Source organism: Salvia hispanica, chromosome 5 (assembly GCF_029641045.1).
Source record: "Salvia hispanica isolate PSC_SH4W2 chromosome 5, Shi_PSC_v1, whole genome shotgun sequence".
NCBI lineage: Eukaryota > Viridiplantae > Streptophyta > Magnoliopsida > Lamiales > Lamiaceae > Salvia > Salvia hispanica.
Genome location: NC_142696.1, coordinates 21,906,336 through 21,931,371, shown reverse-complemented (window position 1 = coordinate 21,931,371; position 25,036 = coordinate 21,906,336). Strand labels below are relative to the sequence as shown.

Genomic DNA, 25,036 nt, shown 5'->3' with positions numbered 1-25,036 from the left:
TGTATGTAACGATGTGCATATGCATCAAACTGGAACCACTTGCAGTTGGTCAATCTTATCCATCACTCCCTTTCAAAGAGTGGAATTGGGACAAGTAGCAACAACAATACATCATTGACTTGCACATATTTAATTTTGTTTAAACAGTCAATTTCGTAAGCAATCCAACAAATTGCACCAAAATATCTAATTTCTGGCCTTTGCAGCTGATATTATAACCAATGTAAAGAAAGCAGTCTATCTGATCAAGCACCTCCTCGGCTCCTCCTCTTCCGCCGTGGTTGATACAACAACAATGGGTCAGGGGCTGAGTTGCAAGCCTAGTCAAGAGCAGGGGCTGTTTGCTGCTGTTCAGTTGGGAGATTTGGAGACTGTTAAGGCAGTTTTTGAAAGGGATCCAATTCTCATTCATCATTCTACGGTGTATGATCGCAATTCCGCTTTACATATTGCTGCTGCCCATGGCCAGATCCAGGTCTGACTTTGTGAATGAACTACTTTTTTATTTTTGGATTTAGTCATTTTTTTTAATATTGATACGGTTATTCCTTTTAGGTCCTTTCATTCCTTCTGGAGCAATCGATGCAGCCGGATTTGTTGAATCGGAATAAACAGGTCGTTAGCCTTATGTTTTGTGTTTGTACAAGGAATTCTTTAGTACAAATGTTCAACCTTTATTACTTCTTCATTACTGATCTGTATTAATGATTATGATGTATGTAGACTCCCTTGATGTTGGCTGCAATGCATGGCAAGATCTCATGCGTGACCAAGCTCATTGAAGCAGGAGCCTATGTATGTCCAATCTACATATCTTATACTTATATTTATGAAAATATGGCTAATATTGTTTGGGGTCAGATTCTGATGTTTGATTCAGTGAATGGAAGAACCTGTTTGCACCATGCTGCATACCATGGTCACTCAGATTGTGTTGAAGTTATTCTGTCTGCAGCCCGTAGCTCTCAGGTGGCGGCTTCATGGTAGGCAACCGTCTAGACTAATTTTGTGATGTTTGATGGTAATAGTCTTGAAATTGAACACAAGTAAGTACTATTGCAGGGGATACTCTCGTTTTGTGAATGTTAGAGACCACAAAGGAGCAACACCGCTGCACTTAGCTGCACGCCAGAGGCGCCCTGAATGTGTTCACGTATTGTTGCAAAATGGAGCTCTTGTCTGTGCTTCAACTTGTGGATACGGGTAATATATCTTTTCTCGGTCTTCCCTTTGATGATATTATGACTACTTTCTCTGATTTCTAGCATTCATTGTTGCACAGCTTCCCTGGAAGTAGTCCTCTTCATTTGGCTGCAAGAAGTGGTTCTCTTGATTGCATAAGGGAGTTGCTCGCTTGGGGCGCTGATCGCCTTCAAAGAGACGCCTCAGGGTACACTCCTCTTCATTCTTTGGTTTTGCTAAATAGTCCATTGGAACTTTTGTAAATATGAATGATGCATCAGTGCATCAAGGATCATCTATTTCTTTGTCTCCATTTATTGGTTTGGAAGGTCTAAATCTAATATGATTAATGTGATATAGGAAAATACCATATGTAGTAGCATTAAGGAAACAGCATGGAGGGTGTGCAGCTCTGCTAAATCCATCATCCGCGGAGCCTCTAGTGTGGCCGTCATACTTGAAATTCATGAGCGAGCTGACCGGGGAGGCAAAGGCCCTCTTGGAGTGTGCTCTGATGGAAGCCAACCGGGAGAAGGAAAGCGCATCAGATTGTGCGGCCGACAGTTTATCAGAGGCAAGCGACATGGAGGTATGTGGCATATGTTTTGAGGAAGCGTGCACCATCCAAGTTCAAGAATGCGGGCACACCATGTGTGCGCATTGCACGCTTGCACTGTGCTGCCACAACAAGCCCAATCTGAACCAGGCCACGTTGTCCCCTTGTGCTCCGGTGTGCCCTTTTTGCAGGAGCAGCATTGTCAAACTGGTGGCCATAGCTTCTCGGGATGGAAACTTGAGAAAGCCTCGGAAATCTAGGAGGTCGAGTGGAGGGAGTAGCAGCTTCAAGGGGATCGGGAGATTGGGGCGCAGCTCCGGGAGGATAGCGCCTCAGGACGAGTGGCTTGACAAGCCGTTGAGCCTCGATGACTGATGCTGTCACCTGTTAGACATCGGCTTGCTTATTTGATTTGGGAAAATGATCAAAGCATGTAGTATTATTAGTTTGCAAGTGAGTTTATTGTAACATATTCATACGGTTGGCCCCCACTTGATTGAGATTGAGGCATTGAGGAATGACTTATGTCAAATACCCAAATATGTGTGAATTGTCTTTTAAGCACGTCGAGAGGTGATCATTTGTGAAATTAACAAGTTGATGCAGTGTCACCTAATATAATAAGTTGATCACAATTATAGGATAATTTAAATCAATAAGTTAAAAAAAATTCACTTGAATTGAAAACAATAGTAAAGATTAGGTGGTTTGAAGTTCGAGCTTGACCTTGTTTCCATCATTGGAGCAGCTGATGCGACCACAACATTACCAAGCCCATAACAAGGCCTGGAAACTTTGGTCCATTACTAAGCCCTACAAGATATCGCGACTTGACGAGGTCAAAGGGAGCCGTCGGAAAAATCAGAGCAGTTAGAGTCAGTAACACACGTTGAGAAGAAATCCTGTTAAAATTTTAGTGTTCGTTTATCTTTTAGTACAAGATAAAATTTTAGTGTTCCTTTATTTAAAATTTTAAAAATACGAGATAAAATTTAATACAGAGTAAAGGCTAAATCTGGTTATGAACATATGCTCATTTTATGATTTTGGTCCTAAACATTATCTGTTGAATTTTTGGGTCCAAAACATTTCAATTTGGATCACAATTGATCGAAAGTTAACTATTCCGTAAATTTTAACGATTAAAGTTTTTAATCTCAATTTTGACCAGGTAACATAGTAAAATTTAGCGACGGAACAAATCCGTAACTAATTGGGAGAAACTGAGCAGAGTCTGAACAGAGCAATCGTGAACATATCAACGGCTGCTTCTCCTCCAATTTCGACACCAGGTACGCGCTGTCGCTGACGAACACGGTGCGGCCATTGTGGTTGAGGGAATTCCACAGTAGGGTTTCGTGGCTGAGCCCGAAGAAGAGGAGGTTGCAGGGGGCGGCGCAGCGGCGGAGCACGGCGGCGACGGTGTTCAGCTCGTCGCCGGACATGCAGCCGGTGGAGGAGGCGATGAGGGCAGCGTAGTGGAGGAGCACATCGAAGACGGAGTTGGGGAGGCTGGATTTGGAATTCTCGATCGGCTGCGGCGGAGGTCCTGCACGCGGCGTCCCTGATGGTGAAGAGGGTGAAGGCGAAGGTTAAGATGAAGGCCCCGCCGGCGCTCAGTGGTGGAGAACGATGAACTTGGCACCGGTCTTCATGTGGATGAAGGCAAGGTGTTTGATGAAATGCGCCGCAGTCGTGAATCTCCCAATATCCCAATTAGTGACGGATTCGTTCCGTCGCTAATTCCGTCGCTAAATTTTATTGTGTTACTTAACCCTTAATTTGGTCAAAACCGAGATTAAAACCGTTGACAGTTAAAATTTGACGGAATAGTTAACTTTAGACCAATTGTGATCCAAGTTGAAATGTTTGAGACCAAAAAATTCAAAAGATAATGTTCATGACCAAAATCATAAAATGAGCATATGTTCAGGACCAGTTTTGGTTTTACTCTTTAATATATTTTGTAAAATATTATATTCAACTGTTAGTATTTATAGTGTGAAACAAACAAAATACAAATTTATCATAAATATCTGTTATGTACTACTAGTACATAACAAGCTAATAATAAATCGATATGTTTAATAGCGCGAAACGTTTTCTTTTTAAAAATTAGTCTATTACTATTAGTACTCCATTTGTTAAATATGAATTATAACCTTGAATCTTATTAATAAATGACAAATTTCGACCAAATGCGACGGAAATATAAACAAACCATGACGTAGGCATTGGCAATTCCAGTGTATATGGAGTAGTATATGAATCTAAAGTTTAATATGATCACGAGGCATGGAATTCAAAATTTAAGTTCTTATTTTCAAAACATTCTTGAAGACGTGACACACGGGTGTCCATGGCACGTGCAAAACATTTTATTGAATATACATACGTCATAAATAAAGCTTCCATCTCATGGTCAATTTGTTTGAATTTCCTTGATCATCAATTCTGAATCTAACTGCAATAGTACTTTCATTGATTATAGTACTCCCTCCGTCCCGCGGAGTCTCGGTTGAGTCGGACACATGTTTTAAGAAAAAAGTGTTTGAGTGTGTAATAAATAAATATTGTAGTGGATGTTGGGACTCACTTTTAATTGAGTGTCCAATAAATAAATATTGTAGTGGATGTTGGGACCAACTTTTAACACTTTTTTACTAGTTGTAGTGGATGTTGTGACCCATTTTTAACACTTTGTAGGCATTTTTTTATTAATTTATCTCAACCGGGACTCCTAAAGCGGACGTCCAAAATTGATCAACCGGGACTCCTAAAGCGGGACGGAGGGAGTATAAGATTATTTTTATTGAAATTTCAAGCATTTTTCCGTGATAAACTTTGTTGTAAATATCTCCTACGACTAAATAACACACATAAGCCCTTAATAAAAAATGGTTATTTGCCATAATTTTCTGAATATTTAAAGTGGTGTCAAACAAAGTACACCATAAATACTTTTATTCTAGAAGGCTCTTCTGTTGTGACTTGTGAGCGTAGCATGTACTGCGAAATCAAAGTCAACTTTCATATTTTTGGTTCAAAACAGTCATAAATGTGATTTGTTTAATTTGTGCAATTTCTGACTTGATCATTTAATGAATGCGATTGTGATGTTATTGCTACCACCACAAAATGGGTTCAAGTCCTTTCCCACTGCTTAGTTTACTCATAATTCAGCTACGACTTTTAGTTCTCTAACAAAATCTTGGTTCAAAATTTAATGACAACATAATAGTCAAGCCTCTCACACCCACTCAAATCCCAACCTCCCCACCTACACTGCATTTACTCCCCCAATTTACAATCACTTAGCTGTTAGTGAGTAAACATTCATTACTTCCAATTACAATACATGCCCAACCCCTTTCCTACCTCTATCATCCAAAGACTACAATGATATCAACAAGATATTCCATCCATATGAATAAAACCAGTAATTAGAGAGGGGCAAAATGTAGAGATATGAACAAAAGAATCCCTTTGCATTTATTTGAAAGATTACAATTATCTATGACAGAGGATGATTATTTAACCTTTACAAACAGCACCACCCCAACCAAAAAGAACAACTAAGTTCTTGTTTAATTCTCAGAGCTTAGTTGTTAATACAGAAAGGTGATTAGGCATAGAAAAGTGAACAAAATTGGGTACCTGGATGACGACTTTGAGAATAAAGAGCATATTATTCTACTTAAGAAATTTTCCTAACTTATGCACATGATCTCCATATCCTTCCCTCCAAAGAAATTACTATTATCGAAACATCGTCGTGGTAGCGCCGCCGATCCCCTTGTGGTATTTCCAGTAGCTCATGGAAATCCATGCCTGAAATCCATAGCCACAAAAGGAAGCTTTAGTTTTCCATGATAAACAAATAAACCATGTCTTTTCTTTTTGGTGAAACCAGCACATACCAGCTCTTTTTGCTGCTCGGAATAGCAATTCCTCAACGAGATGCTGTGCAGGATCGCCATCTGGTGCCCAAGAAATGAAAAGCTCGACTTCAGCTACAGCCTCTTCGTTTGTGAAGTACTGATAAAGGCCATCCGAAGAGAGTATGAGGAACCTGTCCGTCGCCCCTAAGTGGTGATGGTAGAGTGATGGCAAGCAGTTTAAGTACGGGGACTCTCCAACAAAGTCGATTCTAAACATCTCAAGAAGCGCATTGTTCCACTTGGGCTGCAATAACAATATTCGTATTCATAGCCAACATCAGAATCAATTGAAGTGGCAGTAACTGATTAATAGACTAGAGTTTAGATGAATAAGTAAAGAATAAGAAAAGTTTATCCCCAAAAGGAGTTGCAGTCAATTTCACTACTCCTAAAAAGCAAGGAAGATTCTTTGCCAGGCACATTTCAAAAGAGCTCCCCTCATTTTCTCACCATAATCCAGAGAGATATGCGAATCTCATCTACTCCATTCATGTAATTTAGCTTCAACTAAATTTCAATAATCTACTTTTCATCAATTGCCATCCATCCAATTCCCCACAATAAGATTCCAACAGGCAAAGCAATAAAGCAGATCATCCTTTTCGCGTCTGCCTCGCAAAAGGCACACACAAACCAAAAGGAACAACACAATATTCATTTTAAACGCTCTACGAGGATCGGATGCAGAACAAGTACACAGCACGATAATGAAATGAATGGTGCTTTATCAAGTAACCACTAAGAATATGCTCATAAAGATCATACCTGTTTGAGAAAGCCGGCACCAAAAGCTCGAGTGACCTTCAATGAACCTTTAACACGCTCGTTCATCACAGCAGAAGCATCATCAGGATGTTCCTTCCTAATTCTTTCAACCTCCTGCAAAACCACAATCAATCAACCAATAAAGCAACAAAAAAGGCTTAATCAGATTTAGAAAGACCATAAAAGAGAGGATCATACCTCATCAACAGAGGTGCTATGGTCCATGGTGAGCTGCAAAGCAGTTAAGCTAGGTTGAGGGTTAGTCATATCATCATCATCATCATCAAAATCCTGAAGATCATATAGTGTTTCTTCATTAATCCTTTCCAAATCCTGGCTCCAAAGATCAGGCTGTTTCTTCCTAGCCAGAACAGCCCGGCTATCGCCCACATTCATCACGTACACATCATCCCCCTTCATCAACATCACAAGAACACAAGAGCCCATCAAAGCCAGCTCAGGATTCTCCATCAACATCTTATCAGCAATATCCAAGTAGGACTCCTCAGTGTTCTTGAGGGCTTGAGATAGAGCCTTGAGCACATCAGCATGGTTAGCCGCCCCAGCTGCTTTCGACCTCAGCTGCTCCTTCAACCTCCTATCAAGCTCCAACCTTTCCCTATCCCATTCACACCTCCACGCCCTCTGATACTCCTCCCATTTCCTGGCTGCCCCACGGTACTTGTGTCTCGAATTCCTGCCCCTCTTTCTCTTATAACACAAGTCCCCAACCACATCACCATCTGCACTAGGGTAGCTTTCTTGCCCCACACATCTTGAGCATCCATCTTTAGTCCTATCTCTTGAGACTTGTTCATTCGGATCCTCTGTCGGATCATCGGTTATCAATGAGGAATCAGGGTTGTTACTATTATTACTATTAGTATTATTATCATCCCAGAGTAAGCCCTTGAGCTCCTTATGCACAGCAGCATACAAATTGGAGAGCAAATAGTCGGGTGCATCGGGGCCGTTGAATCCGTCATAAATCCCGACGAACATCCATCCATGCTCCTCGGAGACGACGACATGAACTCGATCCTCTCCGGCTTTGCCCTGAGCCCACTGCAAATTCTGAGTTTCCATTGAATCGTCATCATCTAAGCTGCATTCACTGCTGAAATTGAGACTGCTATTAACGGTGAGCTCGTTCTGCTTCTCCGCGCCCACAACCCAATCGCTTTCCCGCATCGCCTTGATCGGCGCGACAATAGAGTTGTGGCCACGAGAAATCCCCTTGGAGAAGGCCCGGCGAAGGGCCCGAAGCAGGGAGACCTTCCTGGATCTAGAGCGCAGGGCGAATCCAGCGTGGGAGTAGCTCCGCTGGAACTGATCGGAGGAGGGCTTGTCGAGGGGGCCGGACATGAAGGCCCGCTCAATCGGGCCGGACATGAATCCCCTCTCGACGGGGAAGAAGGGGCCGGAGTGGGTGGAGGGGTTTCGGGGAATGGGCTGGAGAGGGATGGAGGCGAAGGAGGTGGAGCCCTCGAAGGCGGAGGCGCGGTCGATGCTGTTGTAGGAGTAGACGTCGAGGAGAGAGGTGGAGAGAGGCGTGGAGGTGTTGGCGCTGACGGCGGCGCCGGAGATGGACTTAAAAGTGGTGGTGTCGGAGTCGGAGTGGACCTTGGAGGAGGAGAGGCGGGCCAATTCGGGGCGTATGTAGCAGAAGGAATGCCCCAGATCGTCGGATATGACCATGCCGGAAGCCATCTCCTTCCTCCTACGGTCGGCGGTGGGTCCCGCTCCGGTGAAGCACACCGTCAGCTTCCCCACGCCGTTGCCCATTTATTTTATTCTTTCAAATAAAACGATTGATTACTTGTTATTCCTAGTATAAAGGAGTTCTGCTTGGTTGTTGAAGCTCATTTGATTGCAGAAATGTAAAAAATGGGCAAGTTTTGGAGAGAGAGAGACGTTGACTTTGGCAGACAAGTGTTTGATTGCGATAATAAAAACACAAGACTTGCTCTCTCGCATTTGTTTTGTGTATTTTTCAACTGTTTTCCTTTTTTATTTGGGGTTGGTGGCTTATATTTATATACTGTAATTCAATGTTTCATCGGTAAATAAATCTGAATTTCATCTATCTACTAGTACCAAATTTGAAATTTCACTTTACTATACTAAATTTACGTTTTACTTGCATATACCATCGACCGGTTGAGAAAAAATATACACAAAAATCTGGTTAGTTGTAAATAAAGCAAGTGGCATATTTCCTTGTCAGTCAAAGCAATATTGCAGCATTTCATGTGGAGAAGTAAACGAGCAGGTAAACTCTTAAAGCTATCATAATTTTTTTTTTTCAAGAAAAAATATTTCTCGAAATGAGAAAGATATTTGATAAAGTATTATATATTTTTTTTCATTTTAAAAAGATATTTTATCCTTTTATCAACGGAGAAAGGTAAATTCTTATAACTATCATATTTGTCTTCTTTCATAAAAAAATCATTGCCTAAGAGCATCTCCAAGGGGAGAGGTAAACTAATATAACTATCATATTTACCTTTTCTTCATGAAAAATCATTCTCCAAGGGGAGAGGTATTTGAGAAGGTATTATACTTTTTCCCATTTTGAAGAGGTAAAATCATATAACCACCATATTTACCTTCTTTTCATAAAAAATCATTCTCCAAGGGATAAGGTATTTGATAAGGTATTACACTTTATGTTTTTTTAATATTTTTGTACTATTATTTAATTTTTTTAAAATGATGTACCTTTCTATATACTACCTTTTATCCTTGGAGTTAGAGATGCCCAAGGTTTTCGGTTTCGGCGGTTAACCGCGGAACCAGAACCGTGACTTTTTTCTTGAACTGGAACCGCCATATTTTGAACCGTGGGCCGGTTCCGGTTTTAAATTTTACGAACCAAAACCGTGCCGGAACCATTGGTTCCGGGGGTTCCAAACCGGAACCGTGAAAAACCGTCGAAAAACCGTGAAACCGAGTCGGAACCGCGAAAAATCGCCGGAAACCGGTAGTTCGGAACCGTGAAAAATCGTAAAAATCGCCGGAAAACCGGCGGCCCCAAACCGGAACCGGAACCACCGGTTTTTCAAACCGGAACCGTGAAATAGCCTCACGGTTCGGTTCCGGTTCCACATTTCCTAAAATCGGAACCGCTGGTTTACGAACCGTGGGCATGTCTACTTGGAGTTGATTGATTTTTAGAAATGTATATTGCACTTTTTAAGAAGGTATAAACATGATATACCTTTTTCATTTACCTTCTTCTTTTGGAGTTGCTCTAAGAGAGACCACATTTAAGAAGTTATTCTACCTTTATGTTTTGGAGTGCATTTTGTAATATTATTTTATTTTGAAAAATAATTTACCTTTCTATAAATTGAGGATATGCCTATTTCATTTATCTTTACTAGTTGGAAATGCTCTTGTACTGTAGTACTATAATTTCAAACCATATTTCATAAAATATTTACTATAAAATTATTTACTATAGGGAGTAGTATAATTGTGTAATCGAAAAATACACTGAGTGGTTGAGAGAGTAAATAACATGTCTGTGAAACTATGAAAATAGAGCAATATTATTAGCTTTCACCCGTTTAGTAGTAAATAGTACTCCACCAGTATTACAGCAATGTTTAGGTAGTAATGTATGAATGTTGAATACAAAAAATCTTTTTTGTTGGACTTAATGGTGACAGGAATTGGAAAACTGCAAATTGTTTCAAGAAAATTATGCTAATTAGTAGTAGGAATATTAAATTTATCTTAATTTCGCATTAACACTAGTTTACAATTTGAAGAAAGTCAAGATCTCTATTTATCTAATATTCCAAAGTCTTAGTAGTAATTCATTTTTTTTTTATTTTATACTAATATCCACGATTTAAGGACTTGTTTATTTTTTCTATTTTGGATAAGTGGATCTCGTTAGTATTCACATTAAAATTTATGAAGCACTAGTATATGGAAGTGAGACTCATATTTTGCTGACTATTCTTCACAACTCAAATTATTTCTTAAAACTGTGCCAAATCAAAGCTGGATCTTTTTAATCATAAACTAATGAAGTAAGTAAATCGGTAATATTTAAATTAGATTATGTGGTAATCAAATTAGCGTATTTGATGAAATAATCCTTTTATTCAGCAAAATAGTTTTATTTTGCTATTTTGATCCATACGAGTCTCATTTTACTATTATTATAAATGATATATAAATTACATATTTAATAAATTAATTCAACCTATTTTATTTATAGAATTAGTATATATAAACATAAAAGTATGATTTCGTGTTTAAATGACCTTTTACTTCACATTTACTTATTAAAATTGAACTTAATAATGAACAAAATGAGTACATCGTTAAAATATGGAATCATGGTAGTAGCAAATGAATTTAGAATTGAAAATAGCTAAATAATTTCAGAGACGTAAAAACGTAATAGTACAGAAACGTAAATACTATGAGTCATTTTGTAATTTTGGCACGTTCCATAGTATAGAGTCATTTCCCTTTTTAGTAAAAGTCAACAAATTTTTCCATATCTACTTTACTCTCTCTTACTTTTTTTTTCTCTCTTCATCTCTCTACCATTTACATTTTTTTCACTTTATTTTCTATTTATTTAACTCACCTAACACAATTTTTTTAATCTCCGTACCGAAAAGAAACGCTTTCATTACTATGGAACGGAGTAATAAAAAAACCTCAATTAAATAAAAGTCCAATTACATTATAAAAATAAACTCTGAAGGTGCGGTACATAGTTCAAAATCTGCACTAGTACTAATACATGGCTAAATGGGTATTGCAAAAGTCAAAACCAAGATAATAAGTTAATTAGTGTTCTTATTTAGACATGGAAAAGAGTTCCATATGCCCACAGATTTTTTGGCCCACAGGTTGGATCGAGTGAGCTAATACGACACTTCTCAACACGTGTCCCTTTTAAAGTCGCAAATGCACCGTCAATATAGATCTTATTCAATAATAAATCAAGATAAAAAGGAAATACAAAACTCAACCTAATTTTTTAGTATAGTTATCAAGGTTTAAAATTATACTATGAATCTCACCATCATATGGTATTATCAATTTCTGCATCTAAATCAGATTCAGCCAGATTTTCACATCTTGATCAATTTAATATTTGATCAATATTTGTTTGTACTCTGATTAATTAATAGTAGGCTACTTCTACATTTAATTTTGTAAGGTGGAGTAGTTGTGAAGACCACTAAATATACTGCATTTATGTATTAGGTGGGTAGATCCTTATAATATCACATAGTTGTCTTTATTTTGACTTTACAGCATTGACTAAAACGTAAACCATCCTCCTAATAACTTAGAAAATGTTGATTTAAAAATGATTATTTTTTAGTAATATTCTTTTTTAACTTTTGTTTGATTGAATTATTTTATTTTACCATGGATTAGTGGACCCTAATGTGGGGATAGCATTATGAAGTGTAGGAAAACACAAGTTGCATTAAAGTAAGTCCACAATTTATTTGATTGATTATTTGATTTTCTTGTTCCATATATGCCTCTCCTCTCCCATAAGAGAGTTACCATCAAATTTAAAATAAAAGACTAATTTACTAGTACTATATTTGACTGATTTTCTTGTTCCATATATGCCCCTCCTCTCCCAGATAGTTACCATTAAATTTAAAGTAAAAGATTATTATACTTTGTATTCTCATATTGACGTTTTTTCAAAATTATTGGAATATTTAAAACAAATTCAAAGTTCGGACTATTTTTGCTGGGAGTTTTTTTGGAAAATGGTAACAAACTAATCCCGACACATTAAAATTTTACTAGCTTTACTTGTACATGTAAAGGCAGTAATAACCTAATTTACACACTCCATATATCAATTCTTTTCCAAATTTTAAATTTAAAAAGTACGATACCACTCTAGAACCAATAATTAATTATTCCAAATAAAATTTACTGTAGCCGTCGTATAAACAACGCAAATACTAATTAATTTCAAATTGGTGGTAGTTTGCAGAGCTGGAGTTTGTGTGTATTTGAATACGACCCTGTACATGCTTGCCAATTTGACTTTTTAAGTATTTAAAAAAAAAAATTAACTCTATTATTTCGCTAGATTCAAATATCTTTTCTTCCTACTCCTACTAATAAACTAGCAAATGCAGTTCAGAAACATTTAATACTCAATTTTAATACTACATTTAAAAGCGCCATCGATATTATATCGGCTAGAAACTTCATAGATATAATAAATTTAACAAAACATTAATTCGTGCATATAAAATTCAAACCTAGCTCATTATCAAACATAATTAGCGGATGTCGGCACTTTTAGTCTAATCTAGTAGAGAATTTACCCATGAAAATTCAACTAACTTCTCCAATCATTTAATGTAGCTCTAAGATTGCTTGTGTAGATGAGAAGACACCACATCAATATAAATTATAAATTGATATGGTTGAGTTTTGTTTTTTCTCAAACAAGTTAGGCCATTTTCACATCAAAATAAGGCATACGTAGGCATGTGGGGCTAAACAAAGTAGGAGTAACGCATGTTTTATTTGACTTTTTGAGACTCTAATTTGACAACTTTATGAATCTTGTCCCATATATATTCAAGGTCTCCAACGTTTTTAATCATGATATGCTATACCATATGAATGCAAAAGTCAAACCACTCTTTGAATATTTTTGAGAGAGAAAATGATTAATTAAAATCTATGAATATATGTAGTAGTAATACTTTAAAGAAGAAAAACCTAGACCAAATATTGACTAGAATGCTGGGAAATTTCCAGTCTTTCGTAAATTTGGTTAGCACCGGTTTGAGAAAGCTATCTGATTGATTTTTTATTATTACTTAAGACAAAATAAATACTAGTATACTTATCTTAAATGTTTTTTTATATATAGTATAACCTTATTCATAACGTTGAGAGTTATGCTCAGCGTGTGAAAATGTGCGACAAGGATACAAATAAGCAACATACTCCTCCCCAATAGAATAACAGAATCCAACTTAATTAGCAACAATTTATCGCACGATGGGATCTTGGAGTATCAGAGACAAGTCCAACTAACAAACAGTGCATGGACTCACATATCCATCATTGCGTGCGCACTTTTATCGAAGGCCTATTTATGACACCCATCATATAACCAAATGTGACTGGGATGACATTAAGTGTGCTGTGAAATCGAATATGAGTTCGAGATGAATACATTCATCAAAAAAAATAATTTATTTATTGATTCTTATTAAACACTCCACATATATTTAAAAATTATGAGGACACGATTAAGAGAAATCGTATACTACTATGCAAAATAAATTAAATTAAATCAAATTCTAACCTTTTATGAAAATTAATAGTAATAAAGATAAGATTGAATAAAGTATTTTGAGTTCATAGTACATAAAATTAGATGAAAGTGTAGCAAACATCAGTATTAATAAGATTATTATATAGGATTATAGGTTACGGCTCATACTACTTATTTACAGATCGTTTACTATGCATGATAAAAGAACAGAGAAATAATAAAATTTAGAATAACTTACTAAGTAGATTAATATTTTCTTCAAATATCAAAGTTTTTATCCAATTAAGAAGCATAACAATGTACTATTTGTGATCTCGCACCTCCTAGTATATATAAAAAATAAGCACATCATCTAATAATTATGGGACTTACACTACTCATCATGTTCTTTACTCAAATCATACATATATTACATAGTAAACAAGTAACGTGCATAATTAATGGGCAGAATAAGCCATGATATGAGTCAGTATTGGTGATTATACATATATAATTATTATTTAGAAATAAAGAATTGGCAAAATAAAAGTCCAATTTACACTGTCGTAGAATATTAATTTATTAATTAATTCAAAGAAATAATGATTGACGAAAATGGCAAGTGGACAACCCTCGTAAGCCACCTTCTCCACAACTCATCAATTTGCTGACCATCCTTTTCTCCATTTTCTTCTTGTCTTCTTATCTATACTGCCACCCATTATATATCTATACAATGAAAATGATGAATTTATAAAATTTATTTTTAGTTTTGTCAAATACTCCTAATACCATATAGGAGTACTTATTATGGGGAAATTGTAATAACAAAAAAAAAAAAACTAACAAGCTAGCATAGTATTACAGCAACTTCAATATTATTTGTAAGATATTAGCCTACTTATTCTTTATTTTTGACATCATATTTACTTTTATGTATTCGCAATAACCTAAATAAAGTAGTCTAAGTGATGCACTCACTAAGCAAAATTATACCCAACATGACACCAGAAGATTTGAAAGTTCATGTTATTTTTTTCTCCCCACGATCATGAAAAGACACAACTTTGTAGTGTCGTATAGCAACATAAAATATTTCTTTTGCCTTTGGATACACCATATAGATTGGCAATATCAATGGTAGGGATATGTGAAAACTGAAAACCGACCATCTACTAAGCACAATAATTTATAAATAAGGCTGCTATATATATATTGATGATGTCAATAATATTTTTTTGCGTAGTATCCACCATTCACTTACTAATATATTCATCACCATGGATATTAAATTTGGTTTCTATGTTATTGTTTTTTGTTTCTCTGATAAAAGTATCAAATGTGTTTGCTTTCTTTAGTTGGAATTTAGTTCTCATAATTAAAATTGTGCATTTTTTCTTTAATGGTATTTGTACTTAGATATAGGATGTCATGTGGTTATTGTGGTGTATACCCATTACCCACATTGTACCCGATTTGTCGAGAGTGCGTGGATTACCTGTTTCGTCACCCCTAATGAAAAACTAAGGAAAATTTGTTGTATTGTTGGGTTAGAGTTGAAAAAAAGGGCAAGAGAGTCTGCAAATGTCAAAGCTTTGAATCAAGGGAAATTCCGTAGGAAAGCGGGCAACAATTGGCAGCCGTGTTGGTATTTCAGGTTAAATCATTATTCATGAAAGAGACATTCCCTGCTTCACCGGTAAATACCTTCTCCCTTCTTCTTCCATGATTCCATCCAAATTAAAAAAATAAATTTAATAATGTATTGCATGTTTGATTTTTAGTTTAAGGATACAAAAATCGGGACGCCATTACTTGTGCTGGAAGCTTTTAAAAATAACAACTATTTAGGATGCAAAAAATTGTTCATAAATTAAGGATAAATTAAATTAACCTTTTATTTATTTTTTTTAGGATGCTTCCATTTGCTTTATCTAATTTTAGTTGAGGCACCAACACGAAAGACATTTTTTGAAGCGTTGTTGGTATATTTAGAAACACAAATTAGCATCGTTAGTTCCATTAAAATTTTCTTTAATGTTTTTTTTTGGGTTGTAGACATTGCTTTATTACAGGATTGCTATTTATTTGATAATCAAGCATATGATTAAATGAAAAAAGGTTCTAAAGAAAAACATTTTATGGTGGTGGTGCATGGGTTGGATGTATAGGAAAAGTAAAGAAAGAAGCCCAGCTTTCATAGATGGGCCTTTCTGATATAAGACCACTTTTGATGCCCAAAATATTAGTTTTGTAAGCCCATTTTATGATTTTCAGTTTTCCCTATATTATGAATTACGAAAATCAAATCCATCTCTATAACTTCCGAAATTGAGTTAATTACCTTACATAATTGATTTTTTTATAGTATCAAGATTTAATTATCAATTTGGAATTATTTTTATTAATTTGAAAATTAATCAATTTAGTTTCCTAAATAGAGTGATATATTTGAAATTTTAAATATGTGAAAGGAACCGAAATATTATGGAGTAGTATTTATTAATACCGTTAACACATTACATATGAATCCATATTACCAGTTTACCACTATAATTATTTACATGTGGTATTTGAGACGATAAGTCGATAATATGCACGTAATTCATACTCCCTTCGTTCCACGATAATAGAGATATTTAAATTTGCGCACTCATTTTAAAAAAATAATTATAAATAGTTAAAGTGGGGAAAAAGTAAAGTAAGAGAGAGAATATTGTAGATAAGACTCTTCCCTACATTATTCTCTCTCTTACTTTACTCTCTCTCCACTTTAACTATTTAATAGTATCATTTTTTTATAACGAGTGCAAAAAATGAAATGTCACTATTACTGTGGAACGGAGGGAGTAGTATTTATGTAATTTCATACTACCGTTAACAGTATTAGCGATTTGTAAAACAAACCCTGCAAAAGGCTAATTTTTAACTACTGCTAGTATATTGGAGCGGATCTCCTACTCCACCCTCCATGCTCCATTCCATAGTAGTGGAGTCATTTTGTCATTTTAATAAGTTCCATGGTAGTGAAGTCATTTCTATTTTTAATAAAATCAACACATTTCTTCTCACTTACTTTACTCTCTCTTACTTTATTCACTCTTCATTTCTCTACCTTTTTTCATTTTCTACTTTATTCTTCCTTTATTTAACTTATTTAATAGTATAGTTTTTCTTAAATTGCATATAAAAAAGAAACATCTCCACTACTATAGAACGAAGGAAGTACTCCGTATGATCTAATATTGTGTCACGAGTCAAAACTATTCAACAAATATTTTGATTTTTTAAACATTGGAAATTACTATGTGGTGTTATGTTTTCATTACGAATCAAGACTCCTCAAGTTGTCGTCAACTTTTAAGTGTGAAGCCCACATAAAATTCGTGTTAGGTAGATAAATACCTTTGCTTCTTCGACTAAGTGGCAAAAAAAGTTCACATAAATGTAAAATCTAGATAAAGAAGAATTAGAAGACAAATAAAGAATGTTGTACGAATATAGTCTTAATATTTGACGAAGGCATTTCACAATTGAGAATTCCACAAAAGACTTGGGAATAAAGATAATGGTCAAAGGGGAATATGAATTGGTAAAAGGGTTTATATGGTCTAGAAGTTGAAAGTTTAGACCAATATATGAGTAAACTTTAAACCACGCAACTTTGAAACGGCATGATTATGATGACTAATATATCAAGATTACTATGTTGTCTTTATCACACCTTTGTTACAAACCTATGTCTCTTTTGTAACATTTAATTTAAATCATATTCGAGACTTAATCACAAACCTATGTCACAGTCAGTCAATTTTGGTTGGCAACCGGTACAAAACTTAATTAAAACGGCTGTATTTGGTTAGCTTTTTTCTTAATCGCGCAGCATTATTAATTAGTACTACTCCTTACATTTTCTCAACAGTATAGTGATAGTTATATTTCTTCGTGATGAGTGGAGTCCTTAATTTATTAATAGTGATGCAGCATTTTATTAAGTAACTTGCTTTCTTTATAAAAAATTAAAATTATGATTCTTTTAGTTTATACATCTAATAAGAGTGATATTATTTCGTTGTTGGTAAATTCTGTTGTCTAAAATTGGGATAACGGCACTATAGTTAATATCAGAATCGTTTTTATTAAATTGGAAATAATTTAATCACGTCAAAAGCCTAATAGGATAGTTATCATAATCGATTGTGATTAATTTGGACATAACTTAATCAAGTCAAAAGCCTATCAGATCAGGATAGTTAAATATCATACTACTGTGATTAAATTGAACATAATTTAATCAAGTCAAAAGCCTATTAGAGGATGCCAAATCTATCTCCTTAATTAAATTCCTAGTCCAAGCTAATGAGTATTCTACAAGTAGAGGAAGGATGATCACAAATCCATCTAATCAGATTTGTGCCCTCATCTATCGAGGAATTTTAAATTTCTTTGTATTCCAAATTTGTGGTATTTTCTCTTTCTTTGAGTATAAGAGTGATAGTAAGATTGAGATAAATATTTCTTTTGGTGGAGTGACGGGAGTAGCAAACTATCATCTACAAAAAACAAGATTTGCGAATTGAAGGTATTTTTTTATCCCTAGAATCATGCTTAGATGTATCTTTATTTGTAATCGATTTCATATCTATTTGTGTTATAGATTAGATTTATTTCTTAAATTAACTTGTACAGTTAAATTTTTGAAAATCATCTCATGATCAGATCATGTTGAATCAAATATTTCCAATAAATCCTCTCAATTAGTAGATAAAAATAGATTATGCATTCAAAGTTCAAACCCTCTTTGTTACAACATGAATAAAAGTTAATAAATATAGACTGCAAAGATTTCCCCTAAATTTCTAAATATTTAAAAACCTATATATATGAAATAATCTGCTGAACAAAATGCATAACTAAGTCTTTCTGAAATACCTAATCATAAGCTCATTCAATTTAATTATATTTGAACATTTAAAATTAAATATTAGCAGTAAATAATTTATAACTAAATAAGTAAATATGTCAATGCTACACCAGTCCATATATAATCTACTAACAGTGAAGTTGGATTCGCAATATTCTAAGGCACATGTATAATATTTATATACATATGTTAGATAAGCTTTGATGAAAAATATTGAATAGTCTTCCCATCTTCGAGGTAAAGTTGTTTTGAGAGCACAAAACTAAAAGCCAAGCACGATTACCTAATATGTAGTTATTACATTGTACCTAACTAAATAATTAAACTATGTTTCTTAGAGGGGGCACAAGCAAAAGTAGTTGGGGTGATGACTTCTTCTCAATCATCCTAATAAAACATTCTTACATATTTTCTTCATTTTTGTTGGTAAACTAATTACATCCTACAAATCCAACTCTATTGATACAGTATTCTTATGTATACTAGTACTATTATTGTATTATACACAGGGATTCGTATGCAACTCTCAAAAATTGCCGCCACCGTAGTAGTACACTAGTTGTTATGTAGCAACTTCCATTTGAATAGGTCTCAAATGAGCAAAATCTAAAATATAAAATAAAAATCTAAAATCCAAGACAAGACATCTAGTAATACTTTTTTCCTAGATAATTACTAGTGAAACTAATATATTAGAATCACGCTAATTCATTATCCAGAAACACATATGCATGTGTATATAATTATAGTAGTAATAACTACTAGTAGCTAATAAGTAGGAGTATTTTTTTGCTCACTAGTGTAGTGATATGGTAATCTTACCTAATGTCAAATGAAATTGAAAAGAAAAATGTGAACGCCAATGATAATAGTATAATACTGACCCACATGCAATAGCTTATAAAATGCATGAAGTTAAAAAAATTACATGAAAATCTGCACTCATATTAGTATTAACAGAATTATGAGACAGAGCATGAACTTTTTAAAAATAGGACACTTATTTGCAATGTAAATTATGATAGTATAAAATTTTGGATATAAAAAAACCATAATTATAGAGATAGAGAGTTGAATATTTCAAAAGTAGAAATAGCAAAAAGACAGGTGGTTGACCGGGTAGCGCCTAAAACAACCGATTTCTGGTAGTTGATACATAGGGCTGCTGCCTTGAAACTATTCAATTCAACAATATCGTATACGTTAAACCAAGACAAGACAAATAAATAAAATTAGCAGTTACAGTTTCTCTTGCCCGCCATATTTCATCAATCCCCTCTTCTCCTACTTAAACTCTCAATTCAATCCTTCAAACCTAACTAATAAGGTAAGAATTTTTACTTTTATGCTCTACTTTCTATCAGTTTCAAGTTTCGTTTTTGTTGCGGCAGTTTCCTTCTTTTCTTCCTCTCCTTTATGTTTTCTGTTTTCAATCTTTAATTTGTTTTATTCTTAGGCCTTCTATTTTTCCAGTAAACAAATAGATTCATATCGCTATAATTCGTTGTTCGTAATTCGGTAATTTTCTGTATATGCTCTCTGTTTTTGCTAGTTTTCATTGAATTATTGATTACTTGATTCAAGCCAAGAATTGTGTAACCTTTGATGAGTTTTTAACTGCTTGTGAATCGTAATAGTATACTTTTATTTGCTTTTTATATTCTTGAGTTAAAAAAAAGTCTAGAAATTGTTCTCATGCTATACCCCTTTTTTTGTGTGTAAGCATGCAAAGTGTATGAGCTGCGAGCTCCTTGTTCAATGGGGATTGTTGATTAAATTTGATCATTGTCTTTGAAAAGGTGAAAGATATCAGCAAGAATGGGGAAGCTTTTGGATGATGAATCACAGAATAAGCAGGCTGGATGCATGTGGGGTTTTGTACATGTGCTACACTACCATCAATGGCAGTCCAATGTTAAGAAGATGATCCATCCTCGCAAACACCAAGCCCGATCCCACGACCAATGTAACCATCTCTCTTTTGCTACTTTATTTACAGTTTCAGTTTCTGATGAAAATGATCAATACTAATGATTTTGTACATGGGGTGTTGACAATGACAGGTGAGTGGAGTCCCGACACATCTGTACACGAAAGGCTTCTGAGAGAGAAAGAGAGCCCACACCGTGTAAGATCTCTTGTTATTGCTACACTTATATATGGTGCTTGTAGTCTGAGTAGCTGATTTCAAGTTCTATCTGTTTGGGTAATCAGGCTGGTAAAAGGTCTCCTTGTAGTAAGAGACGATCTCTGAGAGCGCGCTTGAAGGCAATAATTACAGAAGGAACGCCCGTGGAGGATAAGGATTTGAAGAGGACAGGTGGATTCTCTACCAAATCAAGCTTGCAGAGGACTTACTCTATCCATCACCTTGAGTCTGTGGATGATTTCTTTGGTAAAATACACAAAGACTGGAATCCTCCGATCATTTTCTTTCCAAATAGCTCTGAGGATCATTCCGAGGCAGCTCAGATTAAAGCTGCCAGTGGAGGAGAATGTAACAGCCACGGCCCTAAAGATGCCGACCAACTTAACTCACCTGATGTTTTTGAGATATTTAAGATGGACAAGGAGTATCTTCTGAAGCATCTGCAAGACTCGGACGAGAGCATTGCTAATTTCTCACGCAGTGCATTTGGTTTGAACACAAAGGGGAAATTCAGCAAATCGAGATCCTTCCCAGTGGCTGATTTGCCAGCAGGGAGGAAGCTTAAGCCTTTGAAGCTTGAAAGCAAACAGAAAGAAGTTTGGTCAGTTCCTAGAAACGACAAAGATAAGTCGGATGAACTTGCTGGTGATGAAAGTAGTGGCAGAACATCTCTTTCTGTCTTGGAGCCTAAAAAAATTGGTAATAAGTCACAGCCTTCTGAAAGTTTGGATTATAGAGAGGAAAAGATTACAGGAAAGAGTGGTGAAGATGATGGAATCACTCTCAGACACCGCAGAAGTTCTTCTTTAAATGAATACGTGGATAGATATGCTCGTCTTTATGAGAATAGTTTCGGGAAAGACGTCAAGTTGAGCTCTTCCCAGAGCTTGAAAATAACAAGTGAATATGGCTATGCTCCAGTGTCTTTCAAAAGGATAAACTCTTATTCTAATGCAGATTTTCATTATTCTGATGTAAACTTTGAGGTTTTGCATGATAATCTTTCCGGAGCCAACTTAGTTGTAGTGGCAGAAGATAGCTGTGCAGTTCTACAAGATAGTGAAGAAGAAGCTTTTCCCCTAGATGCAGATATGGAGATTAAGGAAGATGATACTAGCACTGACAAATACTCCTACAAAAATGATTTCATATGGGAGAAGGATTCTGACTCTTTTGATGGTACCCTTAAAGAGATTCAAGAGCAGAGTTTCGTATCGGATTCAGACATTATCTTGCAAGAAAAAGAATCTCCTGCTGTAGAGCTTCATATCCCCAAAGGTACTTACATGGATTCTGATTTCTAAAACTGAAGTTTATGATTTGTTCTTGTTTCAAGGTCATTGTCTGATTATAATGTATCTTTTCAAATATTTACTACCATATCAGGAAAGGAGCATGGTGAAATCCTAGAGTTGGATTCTTCAATTTATACTGATGATATGCAAAGAACAGAAAATCTAGAGAATTGTGGACACCTTCATAAGAAAAATTGTGACTTGGATTATCTGAGGCACATTCTTGATAGATCAGGGATTGCAAGAGAGGGCTCTGAGATGACATGGTATTCATCGGACCAGCTACTCAGCCCCGAATTGTTCGAGGAAGTAGAAGCTACCTGGCCTCATGAAGAAGGCGAGTTAGACGGATGGCCTGACTTCCGAGGCTGTTGGCACCATCAAATGCTGTTTGGTGCAGTGAATGAGGCTTTGCTTGAGGTGTATGACATATCACTTCCGTACTATCCCAACGCCTTGTCATCCAATTGCCACGTTCGTCCATTTCCAATGGGGAACCGCATTGTCGAGGAGCTTTGCATGAGTATTGGCACGTTGATGAATGTGAAGCTTGAGGAGAGGCAGTCACAGTCACTAGACTGTATCGTGGCTCATGACCTGGCTCGTGATCGCAGCTGGATGAACCTCCAGCTGGAGAGCGAGGCCGTTGCACTTGACCTTGAAGACATGATTTTCAGTGAACTATTAGAGGAGGTTATGCTTTCTTGACCTCTCATCCATCTTGAGGCTGAGGTCTTGGTGAATGAATTTTGTTCTAGATTTTCTGTATATATTACTAGCATTTGTGAATTGAATTCACTTTAGGGAATAGCTTAGAGTGTGTATAGTGTTGTGATAGCAGATACAGATTTGTGTCTTACAATGCTTGAGAATGTAAAACCATATTTTAGGCAAGGTGATCACTGCATACTGTCTGTGATGTGATGTATCAAGATTTCCATGAAACTCAACTACAAGAAAATTGCAACAGATCTATGGAATGGAGGTTGAATGAAAGATTTACACACAAACAGATATAGGAGATTTGTATTGATATGAATTGTAGCATACACTCCAGCAAGACTCTTTTACATACAGAATACAAGGCCCCAGTAAGCATAGACGCAATCAACAGAATTTGCATACACAGGCAGATACTGACCATACAGATTCAGCAAGTGAATCCGCATAGACATCCCTGTCTTGGTTTATTGAAATATAATTTCATCACACACACATATTGCATAGCACTTTTGATTTAAACGATAGATACAAGGGCCGGGGCCTGAGGCATCGTCTGATCAACAGCGGCAAGGGTCACAGGAGCAGCTGGATCCACACTTGCATCCGTTTCCTCCTTCAGTGCCAACGCTTTTCTCAGCTCCCTCAACGTTCCTACACATATGTGCCAAATTTAATCAAGCTTTCTTAATATGAAGAAAAAAAAAGGAGAGATAGGGATTGATGAAATATACATGATGAGTGGCGCGACACCTTCAACCGTGGCAATGCTTGTGCTCTTCTCAACATACATCTCACAGCTGCAAAAGATTAGCTATCAAAATACTGAAACGTAGCTAAACCAATAGAAGAGCAGGAAAAAGCAGGTAAACCTGCAGCCGCTGCCACAGTTACAGCTGGAGCCACATTTACAGCCAGACGACATCCTCTTGTAGATTGGAAGTGGTAACAGATAAGAATTTTGGTTTATCAAGGATTTGGAATAAGAGCTCAAATATGATTGTTGTGGAAATGTAGACTGCTCCTTAGCTCCTATTTATAACCAAGTATTCATAATTTGATGCTTACTTTACTATTTTAAAATATTATTCCTAGTTAACATCGAACAAGGAACGAAAGTTTCAGAATCAGTAGATATATATAGATTGCAAGTATGGTTTTATAAAATGCAATATCAATGTCAGATATATTTTATATTTAAACGTAGTTTTCGACAGCTTGGATTAAAAACTAAAGATAAATACTTAAAAGATAGGGAGAAAGGCATGAAGCTTGCTGTTATAGATACATGACTTGTTAACGCTCTTGCTGGAATGAAGATCTCTGGCAAAAAAAATATGATATTGGAGCAAGGTCAAACACATGACTTGCTTTTTATTTTGGGGAATAATTAAAATGGTGATATTGGTCTGACCAAAGTTAGATTGAAAAGATCAAGGCTCTTGCTTACAACATATTATCCTTCATTAATTTAATACTCAGCAAGGATTTTTTACGTTCACATCATTAAATCCTCCAACTATGTTTGGATCGTAGAAATATATAGAAACGTACAAGCAAAGAAACATTAATTGATACAAATATAGATATGTAGTATTATAGTTCAACATCCTTATTCTAATTCATAACATTATATATGGATTACTAATTTCTTTTTTTATTAGGGGATTATTCTGCAGCATTAAATGTTCTCGGTTGAACCTACTCAAATTTGACATCTCTATCCCAATGAAATTCATTACAATGATGATATCTTTATTTGCTTTATTATGATATAGACTTGTTCTATTCATATTGGATTTTGGTTCAATTCACAGTTCATTTCTGAAATTAACTGAGTATGAATTAACTCTTTTTACCTAATTTTGAATGCACTATATATGAAATTACCCCACATCCACTTTTTAAATATTTTTACAATATATTATTTCTAATAATGTGAGTTACACAATCCATTAATACCGTATATTTTTTATTTTCTCACTTTTATTTTACTAATTTTGCATAAAAATTTGGGTCAACCTAAAATTTTTTAAGAGACGAGGGAGTATTTCGCATCACTTAATAGTATTTGGTTGTAGTTATTTGAATTTGAAAGTTGTTATTTATATTATTACTAATTGTTCTGTAGTTATCACGGAAATGACATTGTAGTTATTTGAATCCAAAAATATTATTTTTGGAAAAAGGTATACTTACTACAAGTCTACAAA

The 25,036-nt window shown here is 35.4% G+C and overlaps 3 protein-coding genes and 1 long non-coding RNA gene across 5 annotated transcripts; 2 read left to right on the top strand and 2 right to left on the bottom strand.

The window, feature by feature from the left end:
* The first annotated feature begins 127 nt into the window (after positions 1 to 127).
* LOC125191158 (putative E3 ubiquitin-protein ligase XBAT31) lies at positions 128 to 2,278 on the top strand. Its single transcript, XM_048088645.2, has 7 exons — positions 128 to 475; positions 556 to 615; positions 724 to 795; positions 862 to 983; positions 1,063 to 1,203; positions 1,283 to 1,390; positions 1,543 to 2,278. The coding sequence occupies exons 1-7, from the start codon at positions 296 to 298 to the stop codon at positions 2,111 to 2,113; spliced, it is 1,254 nt and encodes a 417-aa protein (XP_047944602.1). The 5' UTR covers positions 128 to 295; the 3' UTR covers positions 2,114 to 2,278.
* Positions 2,279 to 5,207: 2,929 nt separating this feature from the next.
* Positions 5,208 to 8,396, bottom strand: LOC125188931 (putative protein phosphatase 2C 4). Its single transcript, XM_048086032.2, has 4 exons — positions 6,643 to 8,396; positions 6,445 to 6,558; positions 5,659 to 5,923; positions 5,208 to 5,569 (listed from the first exon to the last, which is right to left on the bottom strand). Exons 1-4 carry the CDS (start codon positions 8,227 to 8,229, stop codon positions 5,454 to 5,456), a joined length of 2,082 nt encoding a protein of 693 aa, XP_047941989.1. The 5' UTR covers positions 8,230 to 8,396; the 3' UTR covers positions 5,208 to 5,453.
* Positions 8,397 to 18,141: 9,745 nt separating this feature from the next.
* LOC125186946 (uncharacterized) lies at positions 18,142 to 23,072 on the top strand. 2 transcript variants are annotated; one of them, XM_048083433.2, is made up of 5 exons: positions 18,142 to 18,317; positions 20,459 to 20,625; positions 20,723 to 20,787; positions 20,874 to 22,086; positions 22,195 to 23,072. In XM_048083433.2, the coding sequence occupies exons 2-5, from the start codon at positions 20,478 to 20,480 to the stop codon at positions 22,809 to 22,811; spliced, it is 2,043 nt and encodes a 680-aa protein (XP_047939390.1). In that variant the 5' UTR covers positions 18,142 to 18,317; positions 20,459 to 20,477; the 3' UTR covers positions 22,812 to 23,072. The 2 variants fall into 2 exon arrangements, with proteins under 2 accessions (XP_047939390.1, XP_047939391.1); XM_048083434.2 differs by lacking the exon at positions 18,142 to 18,317 and adding an exon at positions 19,834 to 19,986.
* Positions 23,073 to 23,556: 484 nt separating this feature from the next.
* On the bottom strand, positions 23,557 to 24,232 carry LOC125186948 (uncharacterized). Its single transcript, XR_007170537.2, has 2 exons — positions 23,696 to 24,232; positions 23,557 to 23,623 (listed from the first exon to the last, which is right to left on the bottom strand). It is a non-coding gene; the product is annotated as an uncharacterized LOC125186948 (long non-coding RNA).
* Positions 24,233 to 25,036: the final 804 nt, after the last annotated feature.